Source organism: Henningerozyma blattae, chromosome 1 (genome assembly GCF_000315915.1).
Source record: "Henningerozyma blattae CBS 6284 chromosome 1, complete genome".
NCBI lineage: Eukaryota > Fungi > Ascomycota > Saccharomycetes > Saccharomycetales > Saccharomycetaceae > Henningerozyma > Henningerozyma blattae.
The window spans coordinates 2006114-2023859 of NC_020185.1; the positions used below are offsets into that span (position 1 = coordinate 2006114).

The 17746-nt window shown below is 35.4% G+C and overlaps 7 protein-coding genes and 2 non-coding genes across 9 annotated transcripts; 4 read left to right on the plus strand and 5 right to left on the minus strand.

Annotated features, from left to right (window-relative positions):
• Positions 1-390: 390 nt before the first annotated feature.
• TBLA0A08120 (uncharacterized protein) lies at positions 391-2715 on the plus strand (the record flags this gene model as incomplete). The annotated part of the gene is made up of 1 exon (XM_004178073.1): positions 391-2715. The coding sequence occupies one exon, from the start codon at positions 391-393 to the stop codon at positions 2713-2715; it is 2325 nt and encodes a 774-aa protein (XP_004178121.1).
• Positions 2716-3019: 304 nt separating this feature from the next.
• PSA1 (mannose-1-phosphate guanylyltransferase) lies at positions 3020-4105 on the minus strand (the record flags this gene model as incomplete). Its single annotated transcript, XM_004178074.1, has 1 exon — positions 3020-4105. The coding sequence occupies one exon, from the start codon at positions 4103-4105 to the stop codon at positions 3020-3022; it is 1086 nt and encodes a 361-aa protein (XP_004178122.1).
• Positions 4106-5761: 1656 nt separating this feature from the next.
• FBP1 (fructose 1,6-bisphosphate 1-phosphatase) lies at positions 5762-6859 on the plus strand (the record flags this gene model as incomplete). Its single annotated transcript, XM_004178075.1, has 1 exon — positions 5762-6859. One exon carries the CDS (start codon positions 5762-5764, stop codon positions 6857-6859), a length of 1098 nt encoding a protein of 365 aa, XP_004178123.1.
• Positions 6860-6909: 50 nt separating this feature from the next.
• Positions 6910-7710, minus strand: SLC1 (1-acylglycerol-3-phosphate O-acyltransferase SLC1; the record flags this gene model as incomplete). The annotated part of the gene is made up of 1 exon (XM_004178076.1): positions 6910-7710. One exon carries the CDS (start codon positions 7708-7710, stop codon positions 6910-6912), a length of 801 nt encoding a protein of 266 aa, XP_004178124.1.
• Positions 7711-7881: 171 nt separating this feature from the next.
• On the plus strand, positions 7882-8647 carry PSY3 (Psy3p; the record flags this gene model as incomplete). Its single annotated transcript, XM_004178077.1, has 2 exons — positions 7882-7923; positions 7982-8647. 2 exons carry the CDS (start codon positions 7882-7884, stop codon positions 8645-8647), a joined length of 708 nt encoding a protein of 235 aa, XP_004178125.1.
• Positions 8648-9369: 722 nt separating this feature from the next.
• TBLA0Atrna10F lies at positions 9370-9460 on the minus strand. Its single transcript is given in 2 exon segments — positions 9370-9406; positions 9423-9460. It is a non-coding gene; the product is annotated as a tRNA-Phe (tRNA).
• A 1602-nt stretch (positions 9461-11062) lies between these two features.
• TBLA0A08175 (uncharacterized protein) lies at positions 11063-11833 on the plus strand (the record flags this gene model as incomplete). Its single annotated transcript, XM_004178078.1, has 1 exon — positions 11063-11833. One exon carries the CDS (start codon positions 11063-11065, stop codon positions 11831-11833), a length of 771 nt encoding a protein of 256 aa, XP_004178126.1.
• Positions 11834-12540: 707 nt separating this feature from the next.
• Positions 12541-12631, minus strand: TBLA0Atrna11F. Its single transcript is given in 2 exon segments — positions 12541-12577; positions 12594-12631. It is a non-coding gene; the product is annotated as a tRNA-Phe (tRNA).
• A 438-nt stretch (positions 12632-13069) lies between these two features.
• TBLA0A08180 (uncharacterized protein) lies at positions 13070-15205 on the minus strand (the record flags this gene model as incomplete). Its single annotated transcript, XM_004178079.1, has 1 exon — positions 13070-15205. The coding sequence occupies one exon, from the start codon at positions 15203-15205 to the stop codon at positions 13070-13072; it is 2136 nt and encodes a 711-aa protein (XP_004178127.1).
• Between the last annotated feature and the right edge of the window lie 2541 nt (positions 15206-17746).

Genomic DNA, 17746 nt, shown 5'->3' on the forward strand with positions numbered 1-17746 from the left:
TTTTTCTTCCAATATAATTAAATTAAGATATTAAATATCTCTAAATTATTTTTATTCTTTCTTTTTTTGGCTTTAAATTGTGTCACGGTCACAGGGGTCACGCCCGAAATGGAAACGTAATGGACTGTCCGGACATACCCTGTCCGGACACGAACATGGCGTGGCGCGTCGCGGGGTCTTTCCCCTTTCGGGCCGACATTCGCCACGGGGCCCAGCACCCCCACAGCGTGCCCGGCGCGTATATAAGCAAGATCGTTTTAACCCACTATTCTTGCCGCAGTTAAAAAAATTGGCCAGACCCCGTGACCGCCACGACATCTTTCCAGCTAACATTTTTTATTGTCTGCTAGTTACAGCTTTAACCGCCCATCTTTCTTCACAAAACAAAAAATGTATGCTATGGTCGAGCCGCCCAGCTCCGGACCGCCAAGCTCCGGACTGCCCACACGTGATCCTGCCGAGATGCATAAATCTTTGCAATTTAACAGTTTCAGGGGGCAAAAGAATGGTCCAGTTGCAAAACATAATCAGCATAATAGTTTGGATTTCAACACTCAGGTTTATTCGGCCAAGTATTCAGGGGTCGATGTCTACGAATATTTGCACCCAACGGGATCCATTATGAAACGGAAAACTGATAATTGGGTAAACGCGACACATATCTTAAAGGCAGCTCATTTGCCCAAGGCCAAGAGGACTAGGATCTTGGAGCGTCAGATTCTTAATAATAACCACCATGAGAAAGTGCAAGGTGGGTTTGGGAAGTATCAAGGAACCTGGATCCCTTTGGAAGACGCAGTGGCTCTTGCTAGAGAGTTTGGTGTTTATGATGAGATCCAGCCGTTGTTTGAGTTTGTTCATTCTCCGAATTCTCCTCCTCCTCCAATGGCTCCAAAACATAGACATGCTCATCATAATAGTGCTGGTAGTGCCAATGTAAATTCAATTTCCACGCCGGCTTCCTTTACCAATACAAAAGGTGGCACGACGATCATTGCAGATTCACGGTTCAGCAAGAAAATTAAGAGGCGGAAATCCATTGGCGGTATTCAACGGAAACTTGGCTCTAGCAAAAATCTAAGTCTTTCTATTTCACCAACTTCTTCGGCACCATCGTCGAATGTTTCATCACCTCCGAACACAAGAAGAAGGAAAAGTAGTGGTAATGCAACAATGAGTGTTTTCAAACCTGATTCCAAACTTGCCATGTCAAAGACTTCCCCAGTACAACCGCCTACTACACCGATATCTTCACCAAAGACAATTTTCCCAGCAACTCCCTCAGATAGTGCCCCCGCTACTGCTAATCAAAATTCAAATTCGGCTGTTGCCAGAAAATCAAGTAATGTGTCGTTGACTTCACCTTTGATACCTTTAATCCCACGGTATTCTAATAAATCGAAATTAACAATGAGAAGAAGAAGTAGTACGGGGTTACCGTTTTTATCTACGTCTTCCTCCACGTCTATGCTACCTTCAGGGGCTTCTTCCTTGCTTACAGATATTGGTATTAATGATAAAGTTAACGATTATTTATCAAAATTAATAGATTTCTTTTTAACGACAAATAACCTCGATTCCAAATTATTGGATATCCCTGTGGAATTATTATTACCCCCTTCAAACTCATCTCCCTATATTGATTCCCCCATAGATAACGAATATCATACTGCATTCCATTGGGCATGTGCCATGGGTGTATTACCCATCATTCAAGCTTTATATGATATAGGTGTCAATATTAGAGCCATGAATTACCTAGGTCAAACAGCTTTGATCAAATCGATTCTATTTCAGAATTGTTATCAAAATAAATCTTTCCCCATTGTGTTTCAATTGTTACATGAGACTGTTTTCGATTTGGATAATCATTTACAATCTTGTATTCATTATTTAATGAAAAAAACATCGCGTTCCCAATCGGCCAAATATTATTTAGATGTGATTCTTTCCAAATTGAACGATATTGATCGTGAAAGACTTTTAAATTTACAAGACTTTAATGGTGATACTGCATTACATATTGCTAATCGAAATCATGATGAAATTTTCATTAGAATCCTTTTAGAGAATGGTGCTTTACAAGATAGAAGGAATAAACAAGGATTAGCACCGAATGATCCGCCAAAAACCATGACAAACAAACCTTCCATAGCGGCCAAGACTTTAATCGATACGATACCGAATATCGTCACGTCGTTGAACAATCTTTCTCATAAATATAAGGATTACATTATGACATCTGATGAAAACATCAATGAATTAAATCAATTGATTAAAACTTTGAAATTAAAGATCGAGCATTATAGATTCCAAACGATGAATAATATGGACATTTCGAGTTCCGATGGTAAAGATATCGATGATATTTTGAATTTAAAAGAACATCAATTGGATGAATTGAAAACGAATCTAATACAAAGAGAAATTGAACTAAAAGATATATTAATAAGGCTTCAACATGAAAGGATTATGCAGACTTTACGAGAGTGTGATGGGTCGTCATCTCGAAGTTCAAACGATCAAGTTTTGATTAAAAAATTGGATGCTATGAAAAAATTACAATTTGTAACAATTGATAAAATCCTAGCCTACAAGGTCCAAGGAGAAAATAGTAAATTGATGAAGTATCGAAGTATCATCAGTTCTGGAGCTCAAGTTCCTCTAAATGAAGTCGATTCAGTTTTGGATCGCATCTTAGCAGAAGCTCAATAATGAACCCCCTACCCCTTTCCCCTCCACCGCATAAATATGTGTATGTAATTTATTTATTTTATAACAAGAAAAATATCAACTTTTAGGCGCGGGCGCCTAAGAGGAAGGGATAAAAAAAAAAAAGTAAGCGAGTACATCAGTTCATAAATTAAATAGTTAAATAATGATAAATATTAATAAAAAAAAAAGTAGCATTATAAATTTTGAAATTGAAAAAATTGAAATTGTGATTGTGAAGAGGGGGTTGAAAAATAATAGTAATAATAGTGATAATAATAATAATATGCGTTATGCGTTAGTTACATTACATAATAATGGCTTCCTTTGGAACATTATCAGAAATAGTCTTGTGAGGCAAGACCTTACCACCGTTAACGTAAACTTCATCTTTAACTTCGACGTCATCACCCAAGACGGTACAACCTTCTAAACGGGCCCATTTACCGACAGTAGAGTTCCAACCGACAATAGTGTTTTTAACTAAAGCATGGTCTTTGACGTTAGAGTTGGCCAAGATGACAGAACCGGCGATTCTGGCACCATCACCAATGATAACGTTTGGACCAATGGTAACGTTTGGACCGATCTTGGCAGTAGAGGCGATCTTGGCAGTAGAGTCGACCAAGACGGAACCAACAACGTTGGTACCCTTGGCTAATTTAGCTGGTTCTCTCTTGGCTAAAGAGTTCAAATATAAAGTGGTACCGGCCAAGAAATCCTTTGGTTGACCGACATCCATCCAGTAACCTTCTAAATCAAAGGAGTATAAGGATTTGTTTTGAACCAAGATTGGGAAAGTTTCCTTTTCAATGGAGGTTGGTTTCAATTCAATCAAATCAATGACTTCTGGGTTTAAGATATATAAACCGGCGTTAATTCTGTTACCGACGAATTCGACTGGCTTTTCAACAAATCTATCAATCAAGTTTGGAGTGGCCAAGTCATGAACAATGACACCGTATTTGGATGGTTCATCGACCTTGGTGGCAACAATGGTACCTTGACCACCATGAGCCATGTGGAAGGCAGCTAATTCCTTGAAAGGATAGTCACAGATGACATCAGAGTTTAAGACAAAGAATGGGGATTTGTCCTTCTTCAAGACGTTTTCGGCTAATTTCAAAGGACCAGCAGTACCTAATGGTTCAGTTTCAACAGAGAAAGTGATATTGACACCGTATTCCTTTTCGTATTTCTTCAAAGTTTCAACCATAACTTCTGGTCTGTAGTTGACAGCCAAGACGATATCGGTGACACCAGCATTAGCCAAAGCTTCGATTTGGTGTAAGATCATTGGTCTGTTACCGAATTCGACCAATGGCTTTGGAACAGTCAAAGTTAAAGGTCTTAATCTGGTACCATAACCACCTACTAAAATTAAACCTTTCATTATTTGTTAATACTTTTTCTGAGAAAAAAAAACTGTTGATGCTTGAGATTGAAGAAATCAAAGTCAAAGAGGTGAGATCTAAAATGAACTTAGAAAAGAAAAAATTTCAAAATATAAAAGGGTAATGTAAACAATTTTTAGAATCAAAAAAAAATATTTCACTTATATATATATATATATAAATATATGTGTATATATCTAGGTGATATAAATATTTACTGAAATTTTGAAATTTCAAAAGAAAAGAAAAATCGTATTGTTTACCAATAACACTCGACCACGAAAATCAAATAGCCACGAAACTTGAAATAACAAGTAACCATTGCAATAACAATTACTATTACAAGTACAATTGAAATTGGCCACGAAAACTCAGTGCGCTATGTAGTACGCCATGTAATACGCCATGTAGTACGCCGTGTAGTAAGGCGGCAGCTGAGAAATGCACGTACAACTACAAGACAAGCAACAGAACAGCCGAAGCAAACAAAGCAAATTGAAAAAATTAAAAAAAAAGAAATAGCCAGAACAGGCAAATTTTTTATTTTTGCCCATGTCACAGTCCACGGCCCACCAAAAGCTTTTGTGCGTGGTGTTCTCTGGTGCTGGTATTACCCGATCCGGTATGTGCGGTGCGTGCGGCATTTTCTGTGCAATGGATGCTGGGTGTACTGGCTGTGTGTGCTGGACCACGTGCTGGCCGTGCAGATCTTTTCGGGGCTGAGTCCAAAAATAGAAACAAACAAGACCAGCACGTAAGTTCTTTTTTATTTCCTGTTTGGGGAAAGCCCCGCAGAGTGAAACGCGGGTAATTCTTTCAAGTAACTCAAAAGCCGGGTAAACGTGGTCTGGAATTAGTGTCACGTGGAACGTGCCCAGAAAATCGTGTCACGTGAGTGCTACAGTTTTGTCACGTGAAAGAATGTGTCACGTGAACATATCTTCGGACCAACGGAACCCAGAATGCACGGATGTTTCGGGGACAACGGAAAACGCCGACGCATCAATGGATCGGCGGCTACGTGCGGCTGACACAATCTAATTTAACGCGGGGCTGAATTTCGGACCACCGGAGGGTGCACGGACTCCGGGGTGGCCTGTGCCCCACAAAAAGACCTGTGGGGTGATTGTTATTCTTAAAACTTACAGTACTAAAAAAAAAATGTAGCATAATAAAAATCACATAATACAAAGGAAAAAAATAGGACAGGCTATTAAGCCGACTCTCGCAGTATTGTTATACTATATATTTATATTTGTTTTATAAGCAAATTTCCATAGAAAAACATGCAGGACATCCCTGCTTACTAACCTCGAAGCTGCGTTGTTTTTTTTTATTATTATTCTTATTAAGTAGTAGTATCTATTGTATACCGTCTATTGTATATTCTCTAGTATTCAATATTGGTGTTATTTACTTATACCGGCGGGAACCTAAGGTTGATTCAAGAAGGCAATTCGAGCTAATTGTGAGTATATATAAATAGGGGGGTTGTTGTAGTTTGTATAGATTACCCTGCAATTATTTATCTCTTTTTTACAGATAAGTGAATTGCAAATCAAATTGCAAGCAAAATAAAGCACAAACACAAACACAAACACAAACACAAACACATCCATATATATATATATAAATATATATACACCAAATACGTTATGCCAGGAACAGTAATCACAGATAGAAGAGGTAGTCAAGCTTCTGAAACTTTCGACACGGATGTCATCACATTACCCAGATTCTTAATCAATAGTCAAATTCAATTCAACCAAAAAAAAAATGCTCTAAATCATAATAATAAGTTCAACGTCGTCACCACTGGTGAATTCACACTTTTATTAAACTCATTACAATTTGCCTTTAAATTTATTTCACAAACCATTAGAAAATCTGAATTGATTAATCTGTTGGGGTTAGCAGGTGAAGGTATTTCTAACGCCACAGGGGATGTTCAAAAAAAATTGGATGTTCTAGGTGATGAAATTTTCATCAACACTATGAAAGGTTCCAAAAACGTCAAACTGTTGGTTTCAGAAGAACAAGAAGATTTGATTTATTTCCAAAATAATGCAGGTACTTATGTCGTGTGTTGTGACCCCATTGATGGTTCATCCAATTTGGATGCAGGTGTCTCTGTGGGGACTATTGTGTCTATTTTCAAATTGAAACCAGGATCCAAAGGTACACTCGATGATGTATTAAGATACGGTCATGAAATGGTAGCTGCATGTTATGCAATGTACGGTGCCTCTACACATCTAGTCTTGACCACAGGGTCTGGTGTAGATGGGTTTACGTTAGATAATAATTTGGGTGAATTCATCTTGACCCATCCAGATTTGAAAGTTCCTGTTCAAAGATCCATCTATTCCATCAATGAAGGTAATTCTTATTATTGGACTGAACAAATCACTTCGTTTATTTCTTCTTTAAAGGATCCTTCCAAACAAAAAGACAACAAGCCTTACACTGCAAGATATGTAGGGTCTATGGTCGCAGATGTACATAGAACATTCCTATACGGTGGGCTATTTGCCTACCCATGTGATAAGAAATCTCCAAATGGGAAATTAAGACTTCTTTATGAAGCTTTCCCCATGGCATTTTTAATGGAGCAAGCTGGTGGGAAAGCAGTCGATGACAAGGGGAACCGTATCTTGGATTTGAAACCAAACTCTATCCATGATAAATCTTCCATCTGGTTAGGTTCACCAAATGAAATCGATTCGTTTTTGAAGCATATTCAAAAAGATTAAATACACATATTTACATATATATATATATAATATTACAAGTTATTGTTAATTTAATTTTTGTTGAGTAAATATTTTTCTGCATGAGGTGGTAAATTAGTATCATTAATCACTTTAGAGTATCCAATCGTTTGTAATTCATTCACCATCAAATCATGGATTTCAGTACTAAATTTACTAACACCTTCACTAGATAATTGATCAGTAGCCATTGGTGGTAATACTTTTACTACAATTTCACCTCTATTGAAAACTTTCCATTTACTGGCAACTACAGTACTAGTATTAGATACAACAATTGGTACAATTGGCAATTTGCCTTGTTGAGCCAAATGGAATGCACCCTTCTTGAATGGTGCAATGATCAAATCTTGGGAGTATGATCTTGTCCCCTCTGGGAAAATCCATAATGATTGTTTCTTGCGTTTAACATCTTCCAACCCTTTATTCAAAGTGGCCACACTCTTCTCTCTACTAGATCTTTCCAAGAAATATGTACCACTTAAAGCCATAAACCAGCCTAAAAAGGGAATATACTTCAAAGATTTCTTGGCAGTAACAGTGCATCCCTTAGGAAACATTCTACCCAGCATCAAAATATCAAGAGTACTTTGATGGTTAGAAACAAAGATACATGGAACATGTTTAGTTAAAATATCTTCATTAATGACGCGAATTTCAATTCCTAAAACATATTTCACTAAATTATAATAAAATCTAGCAGTAGCCCATTGAGATAGATGTTTCTTACCAATGACATTTAAAACTATAGAGGCAATAGTACCATATAGAGCAGATACTAATAGAAGTAATGAAAGTGTAACGGTACGGAAATAATATTTAAAATTTCCCATATTGAATGAGCGTATGGATCTAGTCTAGGGTAATTGTATCTATGTTGAATCTATTTATTTTAATTATTTTATTTTATTTTTTTTTTCCTTTTCTAAACGGATTTTTATAAATAAAAAAACAACATTGAATCTCTCATTAAAGCCCATTGCGAAGAGAAAAATCCAACAGAAATGGAAATATTAAAGAATTGTAAAATATATCCACTTTCTAAGGTATGTGGAACTACGACTTTTAAAATATAAATACATTGTACTAACAAATTTTGTGTAGTTTTATAAACCAAATTATCAATATTATCAATTACCACCCGGTATTAAACCTAATGAGAATCTTGATACTAGTAAAATATCGAAATTACATCTAATAGAATATGGCTTCGAAATCACTCCTTTGAAACGATCGTTATTAACAACAATGTTAATGATGGAAGATGTTGGAAACGTTTTAATTATTGATATAGTATCTATTTGGTTAGGCACTATTGAAATGATGAATATGAAGCAAAAGAAGAAAATCAATTATTTAAATTGTATCAGTAATATTAAAGAATTAAATAATTTTTTGTCACAATTGATTGAAACACCAATTGTAGCATTAAGACGATGTCAGCAATTTGAAAATGTTGATGAAGTAATACAAAGAAGATTAGATGGTATATTTATTGATAATGTTTCATACTTACAAGATTTTAATGAAGATCAAAAGGGTAATTCTCAAATGTACGATGAATTGAATAAGATGATAAGAAAAGTTAGAGAAGTGTTTGGTTGTTGGGTAGTCAGTATTAGTTATGGAAATGAATATTATGAGGGAGTCGAAGGTTGTTTGAATGTCAAGAGCCATTCTATAAGTGGAGTGCCAATAAGTTTTTTAAATGGAATGGATATGATAGTTTTAAGAGAGAGTGAAGGTATGGGTAGAGTTATTCGAAGTTAAGGTCAAATTTGAACTTGGAAAAGAAGAGAGAGACTTGGGATCCCCTATCGCATAGCAACTTGTAAAACTACCATGTAGGACAAAGTGCATTGGTTAATTATACAATGGCAAGTAATGTAGTTACTGTAATTGTGTTGCTGTTTTACTTGGAGTTAGAATCATTACCGTATCTGGTAAGAAAATAGAACAATCCTTATAATAGTTCATACCCCTGTCACCATTATTTAGAAGGTTGTCATTCTATCTTCATTGGTTCCATACATAACAGAAAAAAGAGAAATAGATTGTCAATATTCAAACTACTGGCCACATTCTTCAACTTAAAATTTGTATTAGTATGAATAACATTTTATTAATGTAATTATCAGATAGATATTCGATATAAATCATAGCCAAACTATAGAACAATTCAGTTTATAAGTTATATATATATATCTTATCTATCTTATATGAAAAGAGTGTTTCACTATATTGAATACCCAGAATGAATATTCTATTTAGCAACCCAATATAATTTTATATTAATCCTTAGTTCAAATTACGTTCCATATAATTTAAGCGGGTTTTATTAAGAATATTTGCATGCAGTGACTTTAATCAGCGGCAAATTATATATTCAATCTTAGTTTATTTTAATTTAATCTTTCTTGTTTTTTTTTTCTGTCATTTATTTAGTGACGCAGATCACGCGCCGAGTCAAAAAAAATCAACAAAAAAGAAAATGCGAATTCTGTGGATCGAACACAGGACCTCCAGATATCTTTAACCAAAGTATTCTTCAGTCTGGCGCTCTCCCAACTGAGCTAAATCCGCTTAATTTCTATCTTTTGAATTTTCTTTCTAATACTAATCAAGTTCCATACCAAAAAATTATGTGTGTGATGTTACTGGGATTCAAGAGAGTTAGACACTGTTATACAGTGTTTAAGATGTAAAGACGATTACTTTATTTAGACATATATAGTAAATAATATAATTAAAATGAATATATTTCTTAAATAGTGTTTTTTCGATATAAACAGAAAAACACATTTTAAATAATAAGTCACGTGATAAAAAGTCTTTTACCACTTAATAGAAAATGATATAATCCATATTCCAGCAAATATCGCGATGAGTATTGAAATGTTTATAGATTTTTAAGTTAAAACAAAGTCGAGTATTTGATAGCAATAAACATTTAAACGTTTGGATATCTTTACAGCAAAACCAAGTATTTGAACGAGCATAGCAATAAGCTTTTAATCGTTTAGATTTCGAAACTAGTTATCTAATTTGAGTACTTGAACTACTAAATCTATGAATATATATCCGTAAGATATTCAAAAGGGAATAAAACAAGCCAGCTGGGTTTTGGCGCTTATGGTACAGAGTTTTTATATTAACATCATTACAAAATTTTTACAGGCGGGTGGTTAAAAAAGCAAAATGATTTAGAAACAACCGGCTTCAAGATCCCTAGGAATACAGGAGAAGTAGTAGTCTTAAATAGGAAGTTAAAGTTACCATACCAAAACTGTGATTAAAAATGGGAGTGACAGCATAAGATGAAAGAGATCATTATTCGAATATATATTTAAGCACCAATATATTACCATACTAACGCAAAATTGTCGACCAAATAATTAAACAAGCCAAACACGCTATACTTTACTATGAACTCCGTAGATAATATTACTACAAATAATATGCCAAATCAAGAAAATAATAATCTAAGTGATAGTCATTTGAATATACCTACAGGAACTTCAACCAAAAGAAATCCAAGTGAACAGTCATTACCATCACTAACCCAAACTCAGACTATCTTAAGCCCAGCAATTGTACCGCAACCAATTCAAGAAACTAACAAAAGAACTGCCTCAGAAGCACTGCTGGACGATGACGACTATTTAGAGGCATGGCCCCATAAAAGTTCTACATATCTCAATGAGACTGTGGGAAACAGATATGAATTCATATTAAATGATAAAAATACAACGGGTATGAATATTGTAAAGCTGATGAAGGAAAAAGGGCGTTTCAAAATGGTCAATTCGTGGAGATATGGCACATGATTTTCACCTGAGTTATTTGGATATTTCACCATGAAACCTTTTGAACAATAGGAAGCTAAGAGGGGTCAAATCAGCGTCACTGCCGCTGTTTTGAAGAATCAAAAAAACATTTCATCTTGGTGAAGACCCAATCGAATTTGTGCAAAGTTTTCTACAAAAAATTGCTACAAGAGATGTAGGTTGGAGCAAATTAGAAATCGCAAATACCTTTATTAAATATATCAACCTTAATGTAAGGAGTTTACTAAACGTAGGAGGAAGATACAATGATCCTGATATCCTAATACAACAATTTATCCACTGTCTAACAGGATGGGACCATTTGGTAAGAAACTTTAAATCAGTTCTGTTAAAGACAATGTTCATGAGCAAATTTGAAAATACAACGGAATTTCTGAGAGCTGCATTAACAGTAGCTAAAACTAAAAGAGGTTTAGAATTAATGAAACTAGCCATGTTTTCGCCTGATATTCAAGAAGCTTTCGATGCAAGATATTCTGTTGAAAGATTTAACCCAGAATTTGACTTGTACCAACAAGTTAGCGATTTTGATTACTTAGAAGTAAAATTAAAACAAATTTGGAACCAGTGGACGCCAAATAACATATTAGAAATTGCCAATCTTTGCTGTCTACCACAAATCAAACAAAAAAAAATATTATTAAACGTTACAAATTTAAGAGATGTCACTGAAAAGGATTTAGAAGACGCGTTAAACAAAATAAGAACAATTGATACCAAAGTAAATACAAGCAACGGAAAAGATCCAAAGAGAGTAGAGACAACTAGCAAATACGAAAGAACCTTACCTTATGTTAATTTTAATCAAGTTACCACGGTTTCCCGAGAAAACTGGACCAACTTTACCCCAATCACAAAGAGAGCTAAACAAAGTTTCGGATGGCCACATCATACAAACCCTTACTTATACAAAGAAGACTATACTATAAGCGGTAGATTTTGGACGCCAGAAGCGTTCAAATGGATCAAAGATGAAAGCAGATGTTATACATGTGGACAGTTGCACCATGTAAATAAAACCCCATGTCAATTTGACGGTCTAATGTTCAAATACTACAACAAAAGAATGTGGAACCAAATACAACTTCTCTTGATCATTCGCCGATAAAGAATCTTGAAGAGACTTTTTATTGGTATAGACATAAGGGATAGTCACTGTGTGACAGGACAATATAACAATGCTATTCTCAATTTCATATCTTTTTTTCTTTTTTTTTTTTGGTTGCTAGTTTAACACCGAAATATTTATTAAAACTATACAACTACATGCTTGAGTCTATGTTGTCGTAGATTTTACTACGGTCTATTCTAATTCTTGCTATATGAATATATATGTTACCTGATTTTTGAATTGAGCCAGGAATTAATATAAAATTTGGTTGTTTCGTTAAACAGAATACTCATTTTGAATATTCATCTTCTCAGGACGTTCCTCTTGTATAAGACCTATGTCTCACCACACACAAGCTTCTCGCATAGTCTATGTCGATGATAGTGCCTAAACATTTACCTATCATCCCACGGTTTTAGGGGGGGGGGGGGGGGGGAGCGTTCTAAAGCCACTCTGTCCTTTCCTAATCGTGAACCTACAGCCTCACTCTTTTAATTACCTTAGATCTCTTGTAATCTCCGACTTCTCAGATTCACATGGCCTGACCAACTGTCCGTCACATGCCTCGTCTGGATCTACCACAAGTTGCTATTGTCTATTCAATCTTAGTTTATTTTAATTTAATCTTTCTTGTTTTTTTTTCTGTCATTTATTTAGTGACGCAGATCACGCGCCGAGTCAAAAAAAATCAACAAAAAAGAAAATGCGAATTCTGTGGATCGAACACAGGACCTCCAGATATCTTTAACCAAAGTATTCTTCAGTCTGGCGCTCTCCCAACTGAGCTAAATCCGCTTAATTTCCATCTGTTATAAGCCAACTTAGGAGTATGATACACTTAAATAGTAATTACCAAAACTTAACTTAACAATCTTATTAACTTAACACCAGTTAATACTTCGAACTTACGAATATAATTGTTGTTCTTTTTAAACTAAATAACTATATAAAAGAACTATAAATTTATGTCTTAAGTCTGGAAAAGCTGGCCTTTAAATACTTTTCAAAGGTCAACGCCAGCTTTCCCATTTTACTTTAATTGGACTGTTTGTAAACTTACTTATAAGGGTAGGAGTGCACAGTTTGAGTAATGCTGGCTAACTAGTAGAGATTATGCATTGAACCGATATTCACAGGTATGCAACTAGCAGTTGCTCAGTGTTATGTATAATTTCTAGTTAGCAACTTGTAGATGAGTATAAAGTCAATCTCGTCTACAACATCTTCCCCTCTTTAATTTGTATTCACAAGCGTATTGAAATTGTTTAACAACGAAGATTTCTTTGAGCTTGTTAACTTATTAAATTCTTCTAACGAGTATGTACAGGTTAGAGTGGGATCAACATCTTTCATCTTGCAGTAGTATTCGTGGCTTTCCACATCGTACCCTATGACTGCAATTATTTCCTGAGCACGTTGTATTCGTTCAATCGAGGTTCTTGGTAGACTTTTTGGGTACCTATCTTTGTCTAATACAAACTTTTTTATCCATTTTATATTGATAACCCTATGTTTCTTAAAGGAGGATGGTAGATCAAGTTCAACGGTGTTTTTTCCTATTTTTACAATCTTAAATTGTCCTAAAAATATGGGTTGGATCTTTAAGTACTTTCCCCCAGTAAAATATGCATCACGGTGAAGTAACACATATTCACTGAGTTTGTAATCATTGGCCGTTCGAGTTTCATTCGCATGTGATTCCATGTCCTCTTGTGATTGCTTGAGAAAATCTGTAGTTCTTAGAGAAATCGCCTTGATGGTTTTTGATAAGTCAACAGCGGATAGATTACGCGCCGACAGCTCATTACCAATGTCTAGTAATGGTTCGTTGGGTACATAACCTAAATCTACTTCAAATGGTGAAGCTTGAATAGAACGTTGGAATGTGGAATTGTAAACGAATTCAACCTGAGGGAGAAGATGGTCCCAATTATCTTGATCTTGTGAACGGTAACTTCTTAGTAACCGACCTAAGGTTTTGTTAACGCTTTCCGTCTGACCATCTGTTTGTGGATGATTAGAGGAAGATAGTAATAATTTGATGCCTAGTCTTTCTGTCACTTCTTTGTAAAACGAGCTGGTGAATCTAATATCTCTATCTGAAACAATCGTTCTTGGAAAACCATGATAAGCAAAAATAAACCGATAAAATAAGTCTAACGTACCGACCGATCCTAAGGATATTTGAGTGGCGATGAAATGGGCTCTTTTAGAAAACCTATCAACTACAACCATGATCATGTCGTTCTGAGATTGAGTAGTTGGAAGTCTGGTAACAAAATCAATTGACAATTCTAGCCAACGTCCTTGTGGAATATCTAATGGTTCCAGTTGTCCATCTTTCTTAGGTCTAAATTTTTTCATAATTTGGCATTGTAAACATCCTTTGATATAAGTACGAATATCTACCGTCATTGAAGGCCAATAGTAATTAGGGCATATTTTATTAATCGTAGTAACTTCACCAAAATGACCACCATGTAATATGTTATCGTGATAAATGTTTAGTAGTTCGGTACGTCTGGAGCGGGGTATACAGACTCTATCATCATAATATAATATTTGGTCATCAAACTTGTATCGAGCCATAGCTTTTTTGGACAGCTTGAGTTTCTTAATATACTTATCAAACAACGACTTATCAGTAGGATTAATCTTGACATCTTGAATCAAACCTAAATGTACCAAAACTGCAACGGACCAGGGGTCTTGGATCCAATCTTCATACCAATCAACTGGGCTGATTCTCTCTATACTGTTTATTGGAAATACCAAAGTTGGATCTTCAATTTCTTCAATTATTGCAACTTTATTAACTTCGTTAGTGGTAATTTCATTTTTCGTAGCCGGTCTACTTAAGGTATCTGCGACATGATTAAGTGATCCTTTAATGTATTCTAAGGTGAAATCAAACTCAGCTAAGAAATCTAACCATCGTGAAATTCTTGCAGAGGGTTCTTTCTTATTTCTGTATGCCAATAAGGATATATGATCAGTTCTTAAGATGAAGTGGTGTCCATGTAGATAGTATTTGAAGTGTTGTAAGTTTTGAATGATATACAACAACTCTATTTCTCCAACCGGATAATGTGCTTGAGTAGTTTTTGAAAAATAATCAATTACACCAACAAGTTGTCCCAAACGTTCTAGTACCACACCAAGAGCGATAGTGCTAGCATCTGTAGAAAGACGGTATTCGTCACCAGGAATAAATGGGACTAGTACGGGTGCTGAGCATAATTTTTGTTTTAGAGTAATAACCGCTTGATCTTGTTTCTTGGACCAATCACATTTTTTAGAAATAAATTCAATAATAGGTTTGGACAACAATGAGCACTGGGGAATAAATTTCCTATAATAGTTTACCATTCACAGAAAGGATTGAGCTGATTTAATTGTGTTTGGCGTGGGCATACTGCTCGAATTTTTTCTTGTTGTACCATAATACCGTTTTTACCCAATCTGAATCCTAGGAATTCTACAGACTCTTGTAAGAAATGACATTTCTTCTTTTTGCATACCAAATTTTCCTTCTTCAAGATTTGTAACACTTTGCGGATATCTTGAAGATGTGATTCCTTATCTTTCGAGGAAATTAGGATATCATCTAAGTAAACAAAACAAAACATTAGGAATATTGCCTAATAACCGTTGCATGTATCTAGAAAAGGTAGCTGGGGCGTTACATAAGCCAAACGGCATTACTTTGTATTGATGGTGGCCAAAAGGGGTAGTAAAGCCGGTCATTTCTTCACTATCCAGATCTAGTGGAATCTGATGATAGCCCGAATGTAGATCCAGAGTGGTAAAAAGAGCACAATCGCCGAGTTTACTTAACAAATCGTCTATTCGAGGTAATGGAAAGGGATCCTTAACTGTAACTTTGTTTAACTCTCTGAAATCGACAACCATCCTAAAACTACCGTCTTTTTCTTAACTAATAGTACAGGTGATGAGTATGGAGATTTACTCTTACTGATAAACTGATTTTTTAACAAATCTTCAACAATTTGGCGGCATTCTTTCTCTAATTTCTGTGTTAAACAGTACGGAGCTAAACGAGGTGGTCGTCCTCCCTCCTTTAAGATAATCTCATGTGAGTATGACTTAGTACCAGCATTCGGAGGAAGAGTATCAGTTACAGTAGTAGCAAAATCTTGGCGGATATCAGCAGGTAACAGCGTAAAGGAATCAGAGGCGAGGGTAGAATCTAGGGTAAGTACAAATACTTCGGCAAGTTCTGAACCATAATAATCAGGAATAGTGCCTTCGTGTAGACAGTCAACAGCTATGGATAAGGATTCAGAGGGACATACTAAATCTAAGAGGTCTTTCATAATAGGCTAACCGATCATGACACGTTCGGGTGCCACATACGCAGCAACCTTGAGTAACTGATCTTGGACTTGGATACGGCATGTAGTAGCCAGGGTTGATTGAGCAGATCCTGGAAGAGCACCTTTCCACTTAAATGGGGTTACCGAATAGGTGGGCCAGTGGTGTTTAGCAACTAGGGAAGCACTTACAAATGAGCTACGAGGATGATAAGATGTGGTGTTGTATCTGGAACGAGACGAAACACGGCGAGGTGTAGAGGAAATAGCCATAATGACATCACCATCGACATCGACCGTAGGGATGGAATTATCATCTAATAATGGAGAGATACCAGGGGAGTAACAGCAGTGTTCTGCACGAATAGCCAACTGGGTTGCTTCGTAGAACGAGGATAACGGTTCTTAAACGTAAGTCTTTGCGAGTTTTAACCCTTTAATGAAAAAGATTGATTAAAACATCATCACTCAAGGAACGTGGTGGTAGGAGTTTGCGGTAACGGTCAAAGGTTGAAACGTAGGCTTCGATCTTGTCTTTTTGCGTTAACGAGGACACATCGTGATTGCCAGAGAAGGTCATGAACCAGTCTAAGGCCGGACCATATAAATTAGCAGCCAAATGACAGATACGTTCATACTCGTTCGTAACACGTTTTACGACAAACTGCACTTCGAGGGATTGCAAAAAAATTAAAGTTCCTCATATCTTTACGCTCACCAGTAAAGACATGAGGAACTTTAATTTCAACTGGCATGACAGCAACAGGAGAAGACATAGTGACAAAATAACCGAAACAGTGGGATAAAAACAATAATAAAAATACGCTACCAGGTGTTGTAAACCAACTTAGGAGTACGATACACTTAAGTAATGCTGGCTAACTATTAGAGATTATGCATCGAACCGATATTCACAGGTATGCAACTAGCAGTTGCTCAGTGTTATGTATAATTTCTAGTTAGCAAACTTGTAGATGAGTATAAAGTCAATCTCGTCTACAACAATCTTTCGAATGTTCTTTCTAATACAAATTAAGTTCCATACCAAAAATATTATGTGTTGGATGTTATTGGGATTCAAGAGAGTTAGACATTGTTATACAGTGTTTAAGATGTAAAGACGATTACTTTATTTAGACATATATAGTAAATAATATAATTAAAATGAATATATTTCTTAAATAGTGTTTTTCGATATAAACAGAAAAACACATTTTAAACAATAAGTTACATGATAAAAAGTATTTTACCACTTAATTGAAAATGATATAATCATATTCCAACATAATCCTTCTTACTCTCAATATTAACTGCTGGAATTCTGTAGCGTTATACATTATTAAATAACAATATTTTTGATGTAAATTTCGGTTTACTTCTTTTGCATACTTTATAAACACCTATATTGATTTACAAAATATATTTTTAGGTGTTTACTTAAACCAAAGAATTACTTCTTGGATCCAATGTTATTAACCAGAATCCAAAATACAATCACATATACCTATTAATTGAACCTTATCAATATCCGATATTGCTAAATAAACTATAAACAATACTAACACTACGAAATATG